At 39.1% G+C, this 16,398-nt stretch overlaps 1 protein-coding gene across 3 annotated transcripts; it reads left to right on the top strand.

Moving 5' to 3' along the window:
* The first annotated feature begins 331 nt into the window (after nt 1-331).
* Nucleotides 332-16,163, top strand: LOC117416048 (estrogen-related receptor gamma-like). Of its 3 annotated transcripts, none has more exons than XM_034027076.2 (7): nt 3,597-3,759; nt 4,611-5,032; nt 7,398-7,514; nt 8,283-8,393; nt 8,715-8,876; nt 10,430-10,699; nt 14,529-15,978. In XM_034027076.2, the coding sequence occupies exons 1-7, from the start codon at nt 3,722-3,724 to the stop codon at nt 14,771-14,773; spliced, it is 1,365 nt and encodes a 454-aa protein (XP_033882967.2). In that variant the 5' UTR covers nt 3,597-3,721; the 3' UTR covers nt 14,774-15,978. The 3 variants fall into 3 exon arrangements, with proteins under 3 accessions (XP_058882669.1, XP_033882967.2, XP_058882668.1); XM_059026685.1 differs by lacking the exon at nt 3,597-3,759 and adding an exon at nt 3,891-4,238 and having other exon boundaries at nt 14,529-16,163; XM_059026686.1 differs by lacking the exons at nt 3,597-3,759; nt 4,611-5,032 and adding an exon at nt 332-537 and having other exon boundaries at nt 14,529-16,163.
* Nucleotides 16,164-16,398: the final 235 nt, after the last annotated feature.

The raw sequence follows: 16,398 nt of genomic DNA, 5'->3' as shown, positions 1-16,398 counted from the left end.
TATCTAAATTATGTTCATCTAGTTATTTTTTTTATTATTATGTCGCAATCCTAAAATTCTAGGGGATGCAAAACTTTTGGCCACGTAACATTATTCAGCAGGTTTTTATTCAACTTCATGCAGCAAAATTAGTTAATTCTATTGGGTGATGCAAAACCTTTGGCCAATCAGATCATCGAAACCAAGGTCTCCAAACAAGCTGTCATGTTGGGTAACCAATCCCTTGCTAAGCTTTTAAGTCTCCAATTGATGAGCCACCACTTACAGCTATATGCATGCTCTGTCTGTGGGTAAACCCTCAACCCTAAGTACTGTACTGTCTGGAGACTGACAAGATTTCACCCAGTGGACTAACTTCAACCGTGTGCTTGTGTGTGTAAACAAAGCTGCAAAGCCCAGTCAGAGAGTTGCATGCAGCCTTCTCTTGCTGAAGAGGTGTAGCAAGCCTTGAAGAGATTAAGTGTTTAATGCTAACAAGGCAGGTGCTATTCAGCAGCCGAGGCAGTAATCTTACCACCTCCTTCTGTAAACTTCAAGGTAAGAATTGGGTCAGGCTGTTCCTTGGGTTAGGTGGCATAAGTTTGGAAAAACATAACAAAGAAATCCAAGAAGGGCCATTGAGGAACCACAGCATTGATCAGCAATGGCAATCGTTCACCACCCAGAAGAGACTTTGCAAAGCTCTCCCACAGGGGTAACGTAAGCAAACTGGGATGCAAACCAAGATAAAATGTTTTTCTTTTTTTAATGGACCCGATAGAATTTAAGAAACAATACAATTGTGAGGGCACTGCAGCTTAAAAAGCCCTTGATTTTGGATTCCATTGTATATCCCTTTATTCCCTTGGACTACACAAGGAACTGAGTGCTTGTTGTTCAAATGGTTACTTCTGTGAGAGTGACTCAAGTACAAACTGACCATTTGGAGGGCTAGATCTAAATAGATCTGTCAGTAAACCCTGTTTTCTGCACCTCATTGCAAAAACAAGAAAGTTTGCATCTTTTTTTTTGTGGGACACATACAATGTTGTGCACATTTAGAGGAACACCAGATTGCTTCTGTAGTTTTGATTTGTTGTGCATATGAAATCAAACCACTGTAATTGAAAATCTTGGAAATAGGTGATTGTCTTACTGTGTCCAATTAATAGATGGGTTTAATAGGCCATACATGCAAATAGTTTAAAATAGTAAGAGAAAAGGAACACAGAGCCACACACTTTTTAGAAGTTGTTTAAGATGCCTTAAAGCACAAAGTAGTCTAATATTTTCACACGAGCGCCTATTGTTTCTATATCACCAATTACTGACGGAAAATTGAAATTCTCACACCCAGAGGTTTCCATGCAGGTGGGTATATAAAAGGATATAAATGACAAATCTTGAGGAGTTCTACTAAATTTGCACGCTACTTGTACCTTAATGGGTTAAACAGCAGGTTGATTGGATATTCTGCAATGTGCAAGTGAGCTTGCCTCTTCAGCACTATGGGGCAGGTGCAGGTGACTGTCGAAGTATCTTACCTCTGCGGCATCAAGTGACAACTAGAACGTGTTAAATCACAAATCAGAAACACCCGGCTTCAAAAACATGGGAACTGCCTTGCCCTGCATCTGGGACTGGATTGAAGTAAGAAAACAAAATCGAACTCACAGTGCTGAAGCCATTCTCAGTTTACGTCCCATTTTCCTGACCGCTCTTTCAGCGGTCACCTTCTCTCTCTTGTCCTATTTTTTCCAAATCTGAAAAAGGATAGGATTTTTCTGTCTGATAAAACAGAAATACACGATGAATATAAATCATTCAGTTTCTTTCTTTCTTTTCTGGCCACTTTCATGTGCTCAAAAAAAGTATTCATTAATTCACATGCTGTTTAGGAGACACAGCGATTGGAAAGGAGTTCCAAAGCAATAACCCTCTGCTGTGATTACTATTATTATACCAACGACTTGGAACTAATGATAAGTCATGGAAATTCATGAAACATTTAACCAGTTTTTTCAGAATGGAAATGCTATCGTTACAAAATGATCATGAAATTATGTTGCTGCACGAAACAGTTCCTAAATGAACTTCTTTAATTGCTATATATTAAAACACTCAAGGTAAAAGCATTGAACATTGATTGTTAAGACACATACATATATTTTCATGCAGTGTTTCATTTTGTTTCACAAAAAAACGGTTTTGTATCAGGAAAATGCCATTGCATTCAAGGTAAGATTTCAATTGATCTATGATAAAAGGAGGGCAGAAACTTTTCTGCTCAAAGCCTGACTCGGGCAGTTTTTGTTGCTCCAGGCTGTTGCTGTTGTGGAATTAAAGCAGTCCTGAATTCCGTTGATTAGTTTGGACGCTGATACACATGTCTCTGTATTAAAGTGGCTGTCGCTGTCACCGGCCCGGTGATTGATGGCTGTGTCTGGCTTGTGTTTTGACATCGAGGGTCAAGAGGCTATGGCCCCAGGTGGGTGTTTGTGAACGAATGGGTGACTTTTCATTATCGCAACTGAATAATGCACATTCTGCACATATACAGTACAGTCATTTATTTGAGTACCCCCCTTACTTCTGTAGTTTTGATTTGTTGTGCATATGAAATCAAACCACCGTCAAAATAAGCAAATTAGTGATTGTCTCATTTAATAGATGACTTTAATAGGGCACACATGCAATTATTTTTAAATAGTAAGAGAAAAGAAACACATAGCCACAAATGGTAAAATGCAGGAGACTTTTTGGAAGTAGTTTAAGATGCCTGATTAAAGCACAAAGTGGTCTAACATTTTCACACACAAGTTCCTAGTGTTTCTATATCACTGATTACTGGCCGGAATTTGAAATTCTCACACCCTGAGGTTTTCATGCAGGTAGGTATATAAAGGACAGAAATGACAAATCTTTTAGGTGTTCTAATACATTCGCACACTACTGTACACATTCTGAAACTAAATTAACCTAATTAATATATATATATATATATATATATATTTTTTTTTACTGTATATGGATCGTTCACATCTTCTTTCCATATGAAATGCAGATGAAAGCAGGACGGGGGTGTTTGTTTTACAGAGTGGCTATGAAGCTTTGAGGAAGGAGGGAGGATGCAATTCAACCAAGGTCATGTAAACAAATTTGTAAGACACTGCACATGTCTCGAGTCTAAATCAGAGTGGGCCGTGTTGCTATACTACTTGGTGTGTTTTTGTTTTTTTTACCTGCAGGAATGCTGGAAGATCATTGTGCAGTAAAAACAAATACGGATAACTCTTTTCACACTTTTTACACTTCTGAAGTTTGACATTTTAAAGATAAATTCTTCAGAGAAACGACCTTCAAATAATCTAACAATTGATCTCCACGAGTCGGTTTTGATATATAGCCATTTACATATAATAATAATAATAATAATAATAATAATAATAATAATAATAATAATAATAATAATAATAATACAAACACTATTTATTAAAGACAACTGTATAATATGTATTCCTCAAAGTACGTACCAGATCAATTGGATCATCTGAGGGGATTTCCTATATTAACCCGACCCATTTTCATCTAACATGAAAGTCCTGATTAATATTCATGGGGAGCTCGGGGCTGTCTGTGCGACTCTAAAGCCACAGTACGCATCACTTTTCTAGTGTACAGCCTCGCGTCCTGCTACTGTCTGCTGACCGTGATAGATTGAAGAATTATCCAGAGTTTCTGCATGGCAGATAATCTTCATTTTCTAAATCATACCAATAAGTAGGTATCACGTTATGTATTTGTATTATTATTATTTACCAGAATACCGTACTATTGTTTAAATAAATTGCGTTTGACAGTAATGTATTTTGTACACAGTAACTTTAATGGTTTGTGTAGAAGTAAGCAGTGTTTTGCATTGATAGTACCTCGAATTTCCTCACTACTGACTTAAAATAAATCACAGTTAGCTGTGCAGTAAAGTGGAACGTTAGTCGTAGTCGTTGTAGTGGTATGCATTAAAATGAAACGTAGATGTATCCACGTTTGTAGTTATGTATTTTCTACATGGAGTAACTGTATATATATATATATATATATATAGCACACAAGTTAATTACAAACAAGTTTGCTAAAATCGTAAACTACGTGTTAGTCCTAAATACAAGGTAAGCTTGCTGCTATTGTCAATGCAAGCCGATACAAAGTATAACGTTTCTACACAAATAAACATAAAGTAGGCACCAGATGAATTTCAGGTAAAGTTCTAATTTTGGACTTTTTTAAGCTAATGTAAGTTCTTTGTTTTTATAAGTAAGTTCAAGATTGGTTTGTAACTTTTATTTTATAAAATTAACTACTTTGTTTGCAGTGTCTTTTTTTTGCTCCAGTTTATTTTTTGCACCGTGAAACAAAACATTTTAATAATAATAATAATAATAATAATAATAATAATAATAATAATAATAATAATAATAAGCAACCAGTATTATTGCATTATTTAGGCGCACACAGACTTTCTTGCAAACTTTATAACTGTAAACAAAAAATAAAAATCGAATTGCATTCAAAGTTTAAAAACTGCCAGTAAGAGTGTCCAATGTTTTTATTTTCTCTTACCGCTTATCAAGTTTGCTGAGCCGGTCACCTATGGAGGACCCACCGTCATCATGCGAGCCCTGCGTCAAAACGGAACTGCCCAGCCCGGTGTTCACCCTAGACAGCACGACCCAGTTCAGCCCCGGGGGCTCGTCCGACAGCAGCGGCTGCAGTCTACTTTCCGGGGGGCAATCGCTGGATCCCGATTCCCCGAGCTCGGGAAGCAGCGGATGTAGGGGCTCAATGGCAGATTCCTGCAGCAACCAGCGATACCGAGGCGGGAGGACCCTGCCGCTCTCCGCTGCAGATACGCTCATCAAATGCGATTACGGCTCTGCCCTCAGCTCCGGACACAAGCGGCTGTGTTTGGTGTGCGGGGACATTGCGTCTGGGTATCACTACGGGGTCGCTTCGTGTGAAGCGTGCAAGGCATTCTTCAAGAGAACCATCCAGGGTAATTACAAAGGCCACAATAACGACTTCATACTGTCATAAAAGTGCCACCAGTGAAAGGAGTTGTTTAAAGTTGAAACTCTCTTTAGAAATTCTATATTCATGCAATAGTAATCTATATTCATGCAATAGTAAACATTGATAATGTTGCTACGTAGTATTGACAACCAATTGGTATTGCACGCCTATTGCAGTAATATTACATCCTGATTTATCTGAAGTGATCAATTTATGGTGCTGGCATTTAGTGCCCTGGGAAGGCATATTGAAATCCAGGGACATCTTCCTCAAAACTGGGATGATCCAGGGAAAACAGGGACAGATGACAACCCCACATAAACGTTTCCGTGAATAAAAAAATAAATACAAATTATGAAGTTAACTGCACAAATACATGGTCATGAAGAAAAAATTACATTCAACCCAGCTAGCTACTGCTAGGAGCAAGGTGTCACAATCGTCCATCTAAATATATTGGTGTTAAATATTGTACATTGGGCAACAGTTTAGTCTTCTGTGAGCTTACTGTCTCAGAAACAAGCTTACCCCATTCTTGAAACCTGCTTGTCGCTGATTACAGCAGTAGGTGGTCATACGCCATGTCTTCAACAAGCGTTATATGAAAGTTATAATTTGGTGTAGTTTAGACTTAAGATGAGGGAACACGAAGCCACTTTGTGGCTTGGAACTTGGTTTCAGGAGACTTGGTTTCAGGCCACTGCACGGCACACCAGGGGAGACTTGGGGTTTGATACAGTACAGTTGCCTCAAACTAGGTCTCCTGAACCAGGTTTCAAGCCACTGTTCCTGAAAAAGTGGCTTTGTGTTCCCTCGGCATAGTCCTTCTATTTGTCATTGGATTGTATACGTTTCTTGTGACACCACTACATATACGACCATATGTTTTATAGCTCTGGGTGTGTACACTGGCTTCCAGGGGCCAATTTCACAAAACACTGCTAGCACTTAGCAGGCTGCTGGCTAAAAAAAAACCCTTTAAGATCCACTCAGCAGGTCTGTATGATAAAAGGATGCATGTGTTATTTTCTTCTTTTTTTCAATGGAAGTGATTTGGATTTAGCAAGCTGTTTCCTAGAACTGCTTTGTGAAACTGGTTCCAGGATAATAAGCATGTCCAGGACAAAACTGACCATGAGTGTTTCGTTTTTTTCTTCCAACCCTGTGAGAAGGGTCCGAGGGGACACAGTTGCAGTGTTCTTAATTAACAAAGTGATCAATAATCTATTCCAGCAGCCCCATATATCGGAAAGCTTTAATGCAGAAATCAAATTTCCAATACCCCCCCCCCCAGCAGACTAGGTTTCAGGCCACTGCATGGCACACCAGGGGAGACTTGGGGTTTGATACAGCAAAGTTGCCTCAAACTAGGTCTCCCTGTCTCCTGGAGCCAGGTTTCAAGCCACTGTTCCTGAAAAAGTCACTTTGTGTTCTTTCGGCTTTATAGGTATCTATTGGTTCAGAGATTTGATTATTAATTATAAATACCCCAAATACTACATTGTAATATATTTTAATGCAAAATGGATTTCATATGATGGTAATAGATGAATATCTGACATTGCATGCTAATTAATGGGGTCCCAGTTGTTCCTATGCCTTTCCTAACATACTGCTCCACTTCAGTATGGTATGTGGCCCCCACAGTTTGCATACTTTGTAATAAATTACAAGTAAGATTACTGGTGACTCTCACATTAAGCGGGTGAAAATTAACTTGTAGCTGAGCACCCTATACTATATTTTTTAATAATATATACTTAAGAATAATAACGGTATAGATAATTTCAATGTGACTTCATTTCCGACTGTTACAAAATGTCTGATATAAAGAAATTGCAGATGGCTATATCAAATCAATATCGGGGTCTGCTGTAGACCAAATGGCTTTCTGTCCATGCCCTTTTGTCCATTGCGGAAGTGTGTGTGTTTGAGAGAGCGGATACACTTCACTGATAACACAGCCTAAGAGCAAGCCCCTAACCTTACTAGTCTGGGATTTAATAGACAAGAAAGAGCCAATCAATAATCTATTAGAGGCTTTTTTTAAAGATTTCAGCGGGGGGGGGGCAGGGGTAGACAGTATTTGGTGACGATGGATACAATGCTAATCAATATCCTGGCTTGCTGTCCTATGGATTTCTGTGGAAATACTGAAGGCACCAAGCAGTGAGAATGGGGCCTGAACAATAGCAGTGAATGGGACAAAACAAGCTTTCAGTTATTATTACGCTGCTCAGCAAAGCAGCAACGAAAAGTCACCATTTAGAAACAGCACCTGTCTCTCTCTAAAGACTTTGCTTTCGTTTCTGTGTGTCATTTTTTTCCATTTCTGTCCTCTTGCTCAGGTAACATAGAGTACAGCTGCCCAGTGCTGAACAAATGTGAGATAACCAAGAGGAGGAGGAAATCATGCCAGGCCTGTCGCTTCAGGAAGTGTCTGCAAGTCGGGATGATGAAGGAAGGTGAGAGAGTTCTCAGAAAACGCTAGTACTGGGAGGGAACATTCAAATATTATTTTGAATGAGCATCAAAATACCTTCTAAACAAAGGAGAGAAACACTCTTCTGTACAGTAGAATGTGCAGGGAAGTGAATACGACTCCTGTTGCACAGCTGTTTCATCCATTCTAGGTTTTACTATGAGCTTTATTAGCAACAGTGTATAGGTAACAAGCTCAGGTGAATCTTTTTAAACTCCTATTAAAACCAGGAATGGATCAAACTGCTATGCCAAGGAAGTCTTATTTCCATCCCCGATGTGTGTTATTTATTTCAGACATTATTGATTTTCTTTTATAGGATTTTCTGTTATAGGAACAAATAAAAGACATGGTAATTTTTTGCTTCTGAATACATTTCAAGCAGTGTTTGTTTAAATGTTCTAAGATATATCCTATACTATATAGTGCAGAATATTATATATTGGACCACCTTTTCAAAGTCTTTCTGTTTAGTCTTTATTATTAATATATATGGTGAACATATTTTTCTGTTTACCAGATTTATAACCCTTTACTAGTGAAATCAGCAATGATTCACATATAAATTATATTTTGGTATTTTGCTTTCTGTTATAAACTTGAAATATATACAATTTTCCAAAACTGTACTCCCTCCTTGTGACTTCAGTTTTGCTCTTGTGGTTTACCACGTCACCAGAACCCCTTGATCGAATGACAGCTTTATTCTACTCCTTCTATTATTGTTAATGACCATCCTCTCTTCCCTCAGGAGTCCGAATGGACCGTGTGAGAGGAGGCCGTCAGAAATACAAAAGGAGGATCGACTCCGGATCTGCCCAATACATAAAGTCACCTTATCCAGAGCCTGCCAAGACAACAAGTGAGATTTTGCATTCTTGCAGTCCAAAAGCTCAAAACCTTATTTATGTTTTTTATTTTTACATTGCATGTATGAAGCCTACCTCTTAGTAGTCCAGTCTCTATGCCGCAAGCCTGCCCTGGACTAGAGGGAACACCCTTTCCCTTAGGTGGGTGAGGGAGGGAGCAGTTAAGTCTCCATGCCTCAAACCTGCCCTGGACTTTCTCCAGACCCATCCAATTCTTGACACCTTCAAATGGCATTTATACCAATTTGTATTGTGTTGGGGGCTAGCCTGATAAGCCACTGCAGTACTCATCACGTGTCTTTATCGTTTTCTAGGCAACAAAGTAATTTCTCACCTCCTTCTAATGGAGCCCACCCCTGTCTTCGCCATGCCTGACCCAACAGCCCCAGAAAGTGACGTCAAAACCCTGATGACCCTGTGTGACCTCCTCAACAGAGAGCTGCTTATCGTGATTGGCTGGGCAAAGCACATCCCAGGTACTGTTTGCATTGTATGAGACATCAGATTGGCTGAGCACATGAGGGCTATATCTTGGCACTCGCTCGCCTGAACTGGATGAAACTTTGCATGCACATTGATTACTCCTCATCCTATGACTGTAGGTCACATCATCTTTTTCACAGTAATAATGATACCTGATTGGCTGGCCATGGCTATACCTTGATCACCGCTGACTTAAAATTGATTACATTGTGCAAAACTGAGCTTAATAGGTTAGTAATTGGTAATGCACTCAGCTGTCCCATTGAAAATTGTTGAAATAGGCCAATAGTTTTTGTCTAATTTAATTGATGACTAATAGGCCATATGTGCAATTCATTTAAAATAGTAAGAGAAAAGGAATAGAGCCACAAATGGTAAAATGCATGAGACTTTTTAGAAGTTGTTTAAGATGCCTAATTAAAGCACAGTGTGGTCTAACATTTTCACACACGACTGCCTATTGTTTCTATATCACTAATTGCTGAGTGAAAATTGAAATTCCTACGCCCAGAGGTTTTCATGCAGGTAGGTATTGTATGTAAAGGATGACTAATGTAGCTAATATAGTTTGATGTTACCTGTTTAGTGATAGCATTAAAATGCCCAAAACATTTTACATTATGCTGAATAGATGACCAATCTTGAAGCGTTCTAATAAATATGCACACTGCTGTATAACAGAGATAGCTTGTGAACAATAAAAGCTTCATCCTGCTGTCACGGTATATTAAAAAGACTAGGATTCAGCACTAAGAGCAACACCTAAACGTACCTCACCCAGGGGAGTGTATTGAGCGGGCTCTATTGATCAGGCTGATTGTATTCATTCCAATCTGTTAATTAATCTTTTTTCAAAGCCGCTCGCATCTCCCGCTAAGGGACTGAAGAGGGCTCGCTGATAATATGAAAAGAAAACAGGAGAGCGGCTCAGTAAGGTCATTGAAGCTTCATCAATGAAATCATCTTTCCCACTGAGAGGGGGGCTGTTGTGATAACAGCATTGACTCTGTGATATCAACACCTATTGGTGGTGGAAGGGATCAGACACTGTCACTGAAGCATTTCAATTCTCTTCAATTATAACAAATTACATTCTGATTTGAACTGGATAGGTTGAGTCCGTTGAAGAACTTAAAAGAGACGTATCCATTCAGAAGACTGTACACTCAACGCACCCTGTTTGTTATCTCATAACTATAAAACACTTCATCAAAATGCTATAATTAACATACTACAAAGTGCCCTACAAGTCAGGGCATCATAAGCAATATCATATATTATGCTGATCAGGATGTTAATTCAGGCAGCCCGTTGATCATCTGCCCTACATAAAAAACTATCTGAATTCCTCTTTGCTTTTACACCAGACCTAAAGGAGAGACAATCAAGATAGTTATGGTCATGGTGCCAGACCTATGAGACACCCCTGAATAAAATATTTGAGTTCAACCTCAGCTAATTGCACTTGTCCCTAAGTTGCCTCCAAAGGCTTACCACACTACGAACTCGAACCCACGCAGCTCTCCTTCTCTTCTCCTGCCCCCAGGCTTCCCCAGCCTGCCTCTGGTTGACCAGATAGCCCTGCTTCAGAGCGGCTGGATGGAGATCCTGGTTCTGGCCATGGTGTCTCGCTCGCTGGCTTTCACGGAGGAGCTGGTGTTCGCTGGGAATTTCTTGCTGGACCGTGGGCAGTGCCGCTCGGCCGGGCTACTTGACCTCTACAGCGCCTTGCAGCAGCTCATCGGCAAGTACCAGAAAATGGGGCTCAGCCCGGAAGAGTTGGTCACCCTCAAAGCCATGGCGCTGGCCAACTCAGGTGAGAGACAGCCCACCTTCCCTTCCCTTCACATTGTACATATTCAATTGTGGAAATAAGGCTCCCATTGTATCGTAGTTTGATCCAATCCTGGATTCGCCATAAATTTAATACACCTGAGCTTGTTACCTATACACCAGTTGTGTCCAATCACGGTCCTGGAGGGCCATTCCACTCCAGGTTTAACAGGTAAAATTATATTTCATTCCTATCCATTGTGATGCCATTGCTGATAATGCTGTGATCTGCTGTGATCTGCTAATGGGTCTGCTACCGGTTTATTCAAGGTAATACGCTGGGTTTATCCTTATGTTCTGTAAGGGTAATTTTTGCCTCTTTACCTTCTCCCTAGCCTCTGTCAAGGACATTGTTTAAATTGCTATGTCCCTGGCTGAGATTTAATTAAAAGCCCTCTCTCTCCTGAGAGTTGGGGCTGGAGACACTGTGCTCCCAGCCTCTGACCCTTAGTGAAAGGAGTCTTTTAAAAGGCTGTTAAAGACTAAGGGATGAGAGACAGGATTGACAGCAGCCAGGCCCGCTGTTTTGGCAAACCCTGCTGGGAGCTACTACCTGGGAATCAGGACTTTCTGTTCTCATAGCTATGGTAATAGTCAATTATAAATCGGAGCAGTCTAATGCAAATTGGAGTCCATTGATATAGACTGGATCTAAGTACGCCACCCTGCCAAAAATAAATACACTGAAGACGCTACGAAAGACTTCTAGTCGTTCATCAAATAACTTTATAAGATTATTTTATGACCCCGGTACACAAAGAGCTCTATTTGAATAATCAACATCGACTGTATGTGCAACTGGTCTGTGTGCTTGCATTCAGAGTCAATGTGCTATTGCAGGCCCTATTGCAGTACCTATTGGCAGCTTTACGTGGTCTTACCTAATGTAGGGGCAATGCAACAGAGGCACAGTAATGTATAAAGGCACAAGGGCAGCTACAGTCATAGATAGACAGGTTCCACAATCCACAAAAGCAATACGCCATCTGAAAAGGTTTCAAGCTTGTTTCGCAGGCTGCGTAAAATAAAGCTGGGGTCAGTCGCTCATAAGAGAAAATGTATTTTGAAATCAAGTGCTACCGTATGCCACGATGGCGTTTGGAATGCTAGTTCCGAATCCAATTGGGTTCCAGTGGCGGCAGTGGTGTGGTCTGCCAATGGTTCTGCTCAGGGTCATGGACGGGTTCATTTTCCCAAACTTTCCATTAGGACAGACAGATTATCTTCTAGCCTGGGTCTTCTGAAGATGGCTCCCCTTGTTGACTGTCCAGGATATTAAGAGCTTGGGGTTAAGGGTTCTTGACAAGACCCACAGGGGTCCTGTTGAAGGTTGTGATCCTGTGGGCCAATCATAGAGCTCATCTTTAATAAGCGTTTGAAAGGAAAGCTTGTAGCTCAATTGATCACCTGGGGTGGGACGGAAGCAGGAAGAGTGGGGGAGTGATATTAAAGAATTGATTTTGTAATTAAAAGGCCATCAGTCTGATTGATTGACAGAGTTTGAATTAAATGCAATGCAGTTTTCAATCCAGTGGTTCTGGGTTTACGGGGAAAAATCGAAAAGATGAAAAATATATTTGATATGATTTTAAACGCAAATTACTGACGAGCGTAATTATGTTGTATGTGGAGTAATAGTACAGATGCATGTATGTAAAATGCATATACTGGTATAGATGGTAGGGATGGAAATAAAACTCTCAGTGCATAGCGAGTTAATCCATTCTTGGTTTTACTAGGAGTTTTAATAAAACACACCTGAGCCTGTTACCTATACACTGGGGCTGATCAAGCACATATCAAAACAGGGAATGGGAACACTGAAAGAACACCTGAGGCTCCTACCTATTTTGTGTTCATGAAGGATGTTTCATGGTGCAGTTTACTGCATTAATAGCAGTTGAGATATTGTGCTGTTATTTGCTTTTACATTTTTCAGAATGCCCGAACACATCAAAACTTTTCTATACTATAATTGGGGAAAAAAGTTGGCACGAGACTTTCACAGTATTCATTTAAATAGCTATGACTAGAGGTATAGAAAATGGTACTAAAAATCTAACAATCCCATTTCTTTTAAAAGCTTAGTTACGTGTAACATTTCAAAAGGGTCATGTTCTTTGTTTCCTGAAACCTATGTAGTAAAAAAAAAAAGAAAAAAAATCAATAGTCAAATAGTGAGAGAGGATGTTCAGCCCTAGGCTCTGATCAATAGATCAATTTGCTCAGTCTAGCGATCTATCTTAAAAACTCGGAAATTGATTAACAGTGTCTCCTGAAATCAGTGTGATTTAATGCAGCCAGCATGCACATGTAAACTTCAATATACAACACACCACCACGCAGCATACAATTTTATATATAGCGAGCATCAAAAGAAACTTATCACTATTATAACACATTTATTTTCGATTAGGTATATAAATGATGGACATTGACAAAATGTTTTTCGTTTCTTTTTAATCCTTTACCATGACACGCTTGAGTGACTATGACTGAAGCATATGCACTTAATCACCTAATTAATGAGACAGTTAATTGGACACTGGGCATGGAGTGATGTCAGCTGTTAAATTGTAAGCTTGAATAAAAGCAATAAAGAAAATCACAGAAAAAAAAACATGCCATGTCTGTCGAGGGCAGCGTGCTGTGGCTCGCCGTCTTGGGTGCTCACAGCAAGCGATTTCAAACCTGACGAGACGGTATAACCAGACACACTCTGTCAATGACAGGCCACGAACTGGGAGACCAAGAGTCACAACACCTGCCCAAGATCGACAGATCATTTTGCAGCATCTTCAGGATGTCAATTGTTAATCAGCACAATAAAAAGTCACCGCATCTGCTCTAAAACAGAGTTTGTCATTTTTCGATCACATCTAGTGAATTTTATCTAAATATAAGTTATAAGTTTTTTGATGCTCAGATATAAGTGATAAGTTTCTTTTGATGCTCAGTATACATTGAAAAAGGGCTTTTCAGAAGAATTTAAAATAATTTGCCTTTTAAAGAAAAAAAGTAGCATTTTTATTGTTTCCAAAACCGCTTTGTAAACAAGGCCTTGGTCTCAATGGGTAAATCTCCTGATTTTAAAGAAACAAATAAATAAATAAATAAAAGTATGAAAACTCATCAACGATTGACCGTCGCCTAGCTAAATGCCTTCCCACTGCAAGCCCATAGGAGTAAGCCTTAAGAATTTAGCATGTGCAGGCTTTCAATCTAACATTAAATTGGTATCGGGGAGGCAAGCTGTGAATTATCTAACATTAAGATCTTTAAGTGAATCCCAGTAGATTATAAACTATAAAACACTCAATGGCAGAATATGTAGTGAATACAACTAAGTAATGTCAATAACTTTTAATTCACTGACACTTCAAAGTTAAAAGACATTGAAAACTAATTATACTTGAAGTGTTTCTTTCAGTATCACTGTATTCCTTGTAGAGACTAGCTGAAATCCTGATAAGGCTTTTGGTTTTAGGAAGTTTTCAGTAAGTGTTCAGATGCCAAGGGTTGTATGGCAGTAGGGGGTGTTCAAGTCAGGATTGAGTTACTGTAAAAATGAAATGTTTGCAAGCAAGACATTTTAATGTTTATTTAAAAAATCTGCAAAATGAGCATAATTACTACATTGAGTCTATGCATAGTGTACTTTTATATGTTGCTGTTTAGATGTCCGCAAATTTAAGCTGCCCCATTTAAACATTTTATATCCCTTGCAAGCCTACAATTCACTATAAAAAAAAAAAAACACCCCTGTACCTCTTGTGTTGTTCAAGCCTTGGATCCGTTGCTTGCCTTTGCAGACTCGGCTCACATTGAGAACGTGGAGGCTGTGCAGCATCTTCAGGACGGGCTCCATGAAGCCCTGCAGGAGTACGAGGGGAGCCGGTACCCCCAGGACCCTCACCGCACAGGCAAGCTGCTCATGACCCTGCCCCTGCTCCGGCAGACCGCCAGCCGAGCCATTCACTGCTTCTGCCGTCTGCACCTGGAGGGCAGGGTGCCCCTGCACAAACTCTTCCTGGAGATGCTGGAGGCTAAGATGTGACAGTCCAGCCACCACCACCACCAGTCCTGGGGGAGTGAATGACGTGGAATCCCAACCCAAACCTACTCAGAACTATTGCTTTGGTTGGCCAGCATCTGCAGGCACTTTTATGTACAGCTATGGCCAAAAGTTTTACATCACCTAGAATTTTAGGACTGAGGCATCAGTTAAAAAAAAAAAAAAGAAAACTATATGCACATAATTTAGATATTTTATTTAACATCATGTAATCAAAGAAACTACAAAATGATGTTGCAAAAATCTACCAGAAGTCATAGTAGTAGTACAGTATTGCAAGTCACGTTTTTCCATTTTTGTCAGTTTTTTGTTAAGTATATGGAAAACTACAAAGTGGTATGTAATTTTAATATGTTAACATAACATTATTCAGCAGGTTTCATTTGACTTTATGAAGCTAAATTTGTTCAAAATTCTATAGGATGATGCAAAACTTTTGGCCACAGTTGTGTATAATATATATATATATATATATATATATATATATATATATATATATATATATATATATATATATATATATATATACACAGCATGGAGATCCTAGGAAGGTTAATGGAAGATCAGATGGAATAAGCCAATGCAGTTTTGCAGTGTATCTCTCCCCTACCCCCCCCCCAGCTTCCCCTTCAAAAACCCAGAAGAGACTGCAACTTGCAGATTTCATGTTAATAGCAATGACTAAATAAAAAAAAAGGTTTTAGTAAGTTACCAGCATTTATGCTACACGATTGTATTTTGTTGTACGTACTAATTAAGCTGGAACGACTTGGCAATATTTTAAAATGCAATTTGGAACAACTCCAGGACCGTAGCTTCTATAAATTATAATGTATTTATTTTTTTATTATTTCATGGGGGGAAGGGGGGGGTGGGTGTATAGCAGTTCTGCCATTGGTGCAGTATTTGCTTTTCAAGTAAAAAAAAAAAAATTGTGTGTTTTCTATTGCATATTTTATTCAGCTTTTAGTAAGGCAAACGTCTTAAAGGAGGATGTCATATTAATGGATAAAAATGTATTGAGAAAAGCTTGAATCTAAAAGTATAACACAGCACAGTAAAGGTGGTTTGGGGAGACAAAAAATGGCCATCAACTTAGGATATATGTAACTGCTTTTACTGTTTTCTAAAATGTAATACAAGTATACTCCAGGGTGAAATTTGTAAAAATAAATAAATAAATAAATCTTATATATAGCAGGGCCAAATTGCAATGTATGTCTTGTCTCGAGGAATATAAAATAGTTGTCTGTCAATTCTGTTTTTGGTGAATTTAGATCACAATACCTTTGGGCTGTCATGTCTTTTGAGCAATGTATTTATACTGTATATAAATTGAGAACTATTAAATAAATAGGAACATTATTAAATATATGCTTGCTGTGTGCTAAATAAACTGGGATTAAAGTATTATTACTACACGGATGATTTGAATAGTTTAAACAGAGATTTTAAAAAGGAATTGGAATTGAAAAAAACAGGAACTGACCCCAACGCTGGAAGGAAACTGCAGTTCAAACGTTTGGAATGTGTGCTGAACAAACTGCAAAAGCCAGCCTTCAGTGTTAAACACAGGCATTTCAAGATCTGCATTTTTACAAAACTGC

The sequence above is a fragment of the Acipenser ruthenus genome, chromosome 7 (genome assembly GCF_902713425.1).
Source record: "Acipenser ruthenus chromosome 7, fAciRut3.2 maternal haplotype, whole genome shotgun sequence".
Classification (NCBI taxonomy): Eukaryota; Metazoa; Chordata; class Actinopteri; order Acipenseriformes; family Acipenseridae; genus Acipenser; species Acipenser ruthenus.
The sequence above is the reverse complement of the archived record's forward strand: the minus strand, read 5'-3'. Positions and strand labels throughout refer to the sequence as shown.

Bases quoted from the DNA above. Each gene is read 5' to 3' on its own strand.
- LOC117416048 (XM_034027076.2), top strand. From the start codon at position 3,722: ATGGCAGATAATCTTCATTTTCTAAATCATACCAATAA. The intron at 5,033-7,397 runs GTAATTACAAAG...CCTCTTGCTCAG, and splicing joins CTTCAAGAGAACCATCCAGG to GTAACATAGAGTACAGCTGC. The intron at 8,394-8,714 runs GTGAGATTTTGC...ATCGTTTTCTAG, and splicing joins AGAGCCTGCCAAGACAACAA to GCAACAAAGTAATTTCTCAC.